This window comes from Eufriesea mexicana, unplaced genomic scaffold (genome assembly GCF_001483705.2).
Source record: "Eufriesea mexicana isolate 0111107269 unplaced genomic scaffold, ASM148370v2 scaffold2340, whole genome shotgun sequence".
Taxonomy (NCBI): Eukaryota; Metazoa; Arthropoda; class Insecta; order Hymenoptera; family Apidae; genus Eufriesea; species Eufriesea mexicana.
The window spans coordinates 18136-24275 of NW_016910419.1; the positions used below are offsets into that span (position 1 = coordinate 18136).

The following is a 6140-nucleotide window of genomic DNA, read 5'->3' on the forward strand; positions in this document are numbered from 1 at the left end:
GCATGATTGCCCTTTATTATTGCTTATTATTTATTATTTTTTTAAATGAACTAAATGATTGTTCGAGAACTATCAATATTGGGCAATAAAGTGGTTGTGTTCGAGTTTACAATCACTATCATCCACAGTATCTAGCATAGAATCACTCGGTGCACCGTCCACCTTGAAATTACCATTGTGGGATAAAGCGTCTGCCGAATTTTGTTTCGCAAAGTCACGCGAGCTTCTGACAAAGCCCACTGCGTGGACTTCCTATATGGGCATAGAATTTGATGCACATATCCTTGACAATGTGGCTATGAAACAGAATTTAGTGAAATCAACAGAATTCCTAGAGAATGGTAACAAGAAGGGCAATTTTATTTGCGATAGTGTAACGAACATAAATGCGAAACAACTTCAACAAAATGGAAAGGTGCCTTCTCTTAGTATAGAGAATTCAAACTTTGATTTTCCTCGAGAACAAAAAAGAGTATCTACTAGTTATGTAGATCGTTATTTTGAACAACCAAAATATTTCGACGATGATAATACACTAACATGTTCTAGTGAGAAAATGTTATACTTCAGCGAGGATAAATACGATAAGATCAATAATCTGGAACAACCGAGTAAATCAGCGTGCTATTCAAATATTCAAGAACAAGGTTCTGTTTCTGTGAACAAATTTAACCAGCAAATATCAAGTAAGTTTGCTAATTGCGATCAATCATTAAAGGATAATGTACCAAATTTTGAAGCGCAATGCGAAGAAACTGCTGGTTTTGATTTGGTGAAAGAAAAATCTTCGAACTTTATTGATTTTGCACGTAGTAAGCAGATTAAATTTGATTCGCCCAGGGATAAAGGAACTAATACAGATCTTGGTACAAGACCGAAGATTTCAAGTTCTTTCAATGATTCTTCCAAAATGAACATACTCGAATTTCCTAAGAAAATTGACATATCGAAGACAAGGAGTGGAAAAGTGCCATTTGTATCAAGAAACACAAGCCAAGAGAATAAAAGCGTTATTTATGGATCTACAGATAGTATAAAGACTAACTTGAAAATGGGTGGAGGATCGGATAGCCCTAGAGGAAATATGGAGGCCATGAGAATCAATATCCAAGGTTTTCGTAAAATAGAACAAAATCAAAATGGTCATGATGGTTTTCCTTTTGTTATATCCAATAATCCACTGTTCATTGCGGAATCTGATAAAAAAGAATCTCCTGTTTATAGTAGTTCTGAGAGTCTGCGAGTAAATTTTCAGCGACTTAGGAGAAAGTCTGATGCGGAAGCAAACAATCAAGTGGAATTAAACAGTAAACTTTTGGCAGAGAAATACCAGAAAGAAGTGTCAGGTTTGGAGAGTGTAAAGAATTATCTAGATTCAAAAAAAGGTCAAGGGTTGAATTTGGGTTTGGGTAAACTGACACAGAACATGATTCAGTTAGGCAAGAATATCGCACAAAATTCGAGAAGTATAGAAACTACTATGTCCAAATCATTGGTTACTAATGTAAGAAATTTGGACATGTCCGGTCAAACTCAGTCGCCTCTGAGGAGTTTAAATATACCTGTACAAAAACCTAAACACTTGGATTTAAATATTCCACTTCAGTGTCAATCACAGATCAATATGAAATTGAATTTGACTTCGCAAAAAACGAATGCTCCGTCTAGTCCTAGCCTACATCAACACATTTTGGAGCCACCAAAGCTGTATCAGAATGAAAATACAAGAAAGGAATTACCCCAGACTGACGTGCTTCTGGAAAAGATGTCTACAGTTACTAATATATATAGACACAGAACATCGTCACTGTCAGAGAACAGAAAGCCACCTATTAAAAATATAAGGAGATCTTTTCATCCTACTAATGACTCCAGTGAAGACTCAGATTCTATTTCACACTCAGAAACAGATATACGGAGTCGCTTACGTTATAAGCGTCGCCACAAAAAGCTTCCACATAATTTGCGATTGAATTTGAAGAATAAAAGCCACTTTTTGCATCCAGAGACAGCTAGGGGATTCTCATCGATAGAACTATGCGGGAAATCACCGCCTCCATCGACTAGTTTCTTGAATTCTCTATCACCGCCTTTTCCCTCTAAAAATAATTTGCTTTCTTGGCCAGAAAGCGCCCCCAGTTCTAGTTTGACGTTTACTAGTAATTCTGATCTGGATTCTGACACTAGTTCAGAATATCCAGAGTTTACAAACGATATACTGACCTTCCCACCATCTCCTGCTCCATAAATATCTAAGAATCTGATTTATAATGTTTTTGACTTGATCTTAGAGCCTGAAACCTGTAATATGTTACCACAAGTGCATGTTCTTGGCAAAAATGGAATAATGCCAGAGTTGGGTAGGAGTTATGTTTGGTATTTTTTTCCTTTCTTTTGCATCTTCTTTTAATTGAACGTCATTTAATGTTAATATTATCAAGAGATATATAACTGAAGCAGTGGTAATTATTGACTTCAAGAAGGAAGTTATCATTAAAAGATTTCATTTCCAAAGAATTCCATTTTAGTAGATTCTATACTATTTGTTATATAGTACAATATCTTATTCGATATATAATAACTTTCATAAAGAATTATGCATATGTCGTTACAAATAATAAAGATATAATGCTTTGTAAATGATATGTGGATAAAATAGTTGCAGTTTTTCATTCAGGTTTGTTACTATAATCATCAATAGAATGAATATTGCTCAATGATAATGAATTGTAAGCGAGGAGTAAAATCACATTCTAGGTCTTTGGAGATCATGAGAATCACGTTAATGAAAATAATACCCAACTCTGGACAATATACAGTGTACTTAAATGGAGAACTGTATTGAGACAGTTCATACCACATACGCTTAGCATGCTTGCATGTTATATAGTAATTATAATAATAACATTTAGTCGATAATACATTTGGATACATTTACACATTTATACTATTTATACTTGAAGTGAAACTAAAATGAGAATACGTTAATCGTGGAATTATATATGTGTTGATCTCCTAAGTATATACGATTTTTCAACTCTAATATTCTTATTTGTACTTCACGAACAAGGAAATATATTACATCGGTTCCGTTTAGAGTAGCGTCTTTAGTCGGCCTATGTCGAATGTACTTCATCTCAGCCTCTTTTCGGCATACTGATTTATACCGTGAGACACCAACAGAGTGTTCATCATTGTTTTCACTTGCTTGCTATTTTCTTTTTAATTAAAGAGGAACTAGATTCGTGTACACGCTTTACGAGGACATTTTTTTATATTTCAAATCATAGTCTCTCTCTCTCTCTCTCTCTCTCTCTCTCTCTCTCTCTCTCTCTCTTCCTTTATTTGTTATTTTCGTTCTTTAATTTCTGTTCTTCTTTCCCGAATCTATCCCCTCCCACGACTTGTTTAGGCTACGTTGTCGGATGAAGCCAAGGAAGTGTATAACAGCCTTGTGGAAACGCCCAGCATAGAGACCTCTCCGGACACTAACCCGTTACGTATGCTGCGCTCCGGATTGCCCATTGTCAGGCCCAGAATTCGCGGGAACAAGCATGCTACCTTGGGCTATCCGATGTCCCATCAAGATGACTTGGCCGCTGATCATTGTCACTTCGAAACTTACCATAGTGGTTCTAAAACGTTACCTAAAATCAGGGCACCACCGCCGCCACACGCACCGCCGCCTCTGCCTCAGTCACGACATCTAGAAAGACATCACTCTGCTCAGGAAATAGAAAACAATCAAAACCAAAACAACGTGGATGAGAATCCTATACCATTACCACCTAGAGATAGGTCCAAGACGTTACAACCGAAATCTAGCTTACCCAGACACCAGAGAAAGCATCCCTTAATTATACCAGGTGGTGGAGTAACGAGAACCTTGGCCAAGATGGCAGTTACCACACCACCTATTGAGGATCAGGTGGATGGAAGTTTGCAAAGTACGAGTTCTTCAGTAGCCAGTAGTTCATTACAAGAAGGTTACACGACAGAAAATTCAGCTAATAGGTTAGAATCATCTATTTCAGTATGAACTGGTTGATTGGTTTATGCTTCAAATACTAACAAATTTTTTATTTTCAGTCCAGAAGAATTCGAACAACGTATAGACTCTGAATTAGCAGCATTGGATTCGCTACCAGCAGATGAGAATAGGTTACATCGATTTAGCGTTATCTCTGAAGATCTGCTCGAGTTTTCGGATAATCTAATTGACTGCGATTCTTCAGAGTATCAACAAAATATGCAAGAAAATAGTGACCTGCAATCAACCGATTCCTCGACAGAACGGCTCCAAAGGAAGGTCAGCATTGAATCAAAGACTTCCCTTAGAAGTTTTGCTGCAAAATATATCGAAGAAAACGAGACTGATGAAACAAGAAGAAACTCTTCACCATCAGATTCAAACAAATCCGAAGACTTAATGGCCTGCAGCAAAAGCAACCTTCTTGTCCCCAATAAACTTCAAGCATCTCAAAGAACACCATTAGTTCAGAAGTCTACGAATTATATGATGCAGTTCGATTATGGAGAATATTCAGAAAACAGCTCGCACCAGTTACGATGTAATATAAGTAAACAGCAGTCAGAGATCTCAAAAGAGTCTTCTGTTACTGATTCAAATGATAGTTTTCATTCTACGGGTTTGGCGGATACCTACAATAGATTGTCTAATGAAAAATTAACTGGTCATACAAGTGACTTATCACGACAATCTGATCATGTTTCTTGCGAGGATCTATTGGAATTTGCCTGTGATGGGCCAAATGTAAGAAGGACCCGTGGGCCACGAAATGGAGAACAATCTGATGAGGTTAGAATCATGATGAAGGTGCTGCACGAGCAGTCTACGCCAGAATCATGTATAGCAGCCTTAAATGTCACTGATTGGGATGTGCTGGCAGCAATTAAACTGGAACGCCTTCAGGGATTATTAAAAAAGGAGAATAATTTCGTTGGGCTAGAGGATTGCAAAGTTATGCTAAACCAATGTGGCGGCGATGTTGTAAAGGCGGCCGCATTATTGAGAAGCACTGATGACACTGCTGCAGTTTAATCAATGTTTTTATAATAATTGGCGGATCTGTATGAGCTAAATGAGGATTTGTTTAAAAAAAATATAGGCCATGTAAGCGTTTTTAGTGGAACACGCTTGGCGGGGTTAGGTTCGGGTAGCATTTTCAAAGTCAAAATGCTTTTTTATTATATGTCTGCACGTAGACGAATTCATGTGACATTAATTTATTATTTTAGAGTTAGTTAGAGTGAGATTATAGTGTTCGAACACGATGTTAATGCCTAAGACAAGATAATAGGTACTTCGATAGAGCGTCTATGGAAGAATGGCATATGATCGTCCACCAGAACTGAAATCATGTTATTTTTACGGTTAAAAATACCACGAAGAATGTTCAAAGCAAAACTGTACTATTTTTTTCAGTACAACTTTTTACAGTACTGTTTTTGCATCTTACAGGGTGAATCCTTATAAGTAAAAATAATAAATCTAAAGAACTGTATATTTGAATATTTGAATATTAAGTAATTATATTTGTTTTGCGCATATTAACATTTAAAATAATTATTTTCTTTCTGGTGGATCAACTCGAACGGAATCATAGTTTTTTTTATTTAATTTGTTAAAGGAAAGAAAATAAATTACGTTTCTTCCTCTTCTTCATCAAATATGAACGTAATGTGATAATCTGCACAATAAACGTATTGCTGAACAGATTTTTGTGATCAGGTAAATCATACGTAGTAGAAGCATAACAATATATGCGAACATATATTTTGCATTTTCACGTAGGCAAGCGTTAAGAGAAAGTATTACGAAGCTTACACCTAAGCAGTAAATTAATCCTTGTATCGCGTGTTATAATGATCAAAGACTCTATAAATGATCTTATATTCTGTTATATTTTTTTCTGTTATCTAGAAAATTACAAAAAGAATTGCATATTTTGTATCAAACAGTTGTTTGGTGCCACTAGGTGCCATTTTGCAGAATCTTACTTGTAAATTGAATAATTAAAAATCATTTATTCCGTCTGTTACTCTTCAATACTTGAAACAAGTACATAAAAATGAAAAAGAATATTTTCGACGTTAGAAACATGTCTTGATTCCAAAGA

General features: G+C 35.9%; 1 protein-coding gene across 3 annotated transcripts in view; it reads left to right on the top strand.

The window, feature by feature from the left end:
* Ack-like (activated Cdc42 kinase-like) overlaps window positions 1-5399 on the top strand; it is a 10361-nt gene extending 4962 nt beyond the window's left edge. For 2 of the 3 annotated variants that reach the window (XM_017903524.1, XM_017903525.1), the window contains exons 7-8: window positions 3413-4014; window positions 4090-5399. In XM_017903524.1, coding sequence (XP_017759013.1) covers window positions 3413-4014; window positions 4090-5062 — 1575 coding nt within the window. In that variant the 3' untranslated portion in view covers window positions 5063-5399. Of the gene's footprint in view, window positions 1-116; window positions 2216-3412; window positions 4015-4089 lie in introns of all 3 variants that reach the window. The other variant, XM_017903523.1, reaches the window with a different exon arrangement.
* Window positions 5400-6140: the final 741 nt, after the last annotated feature.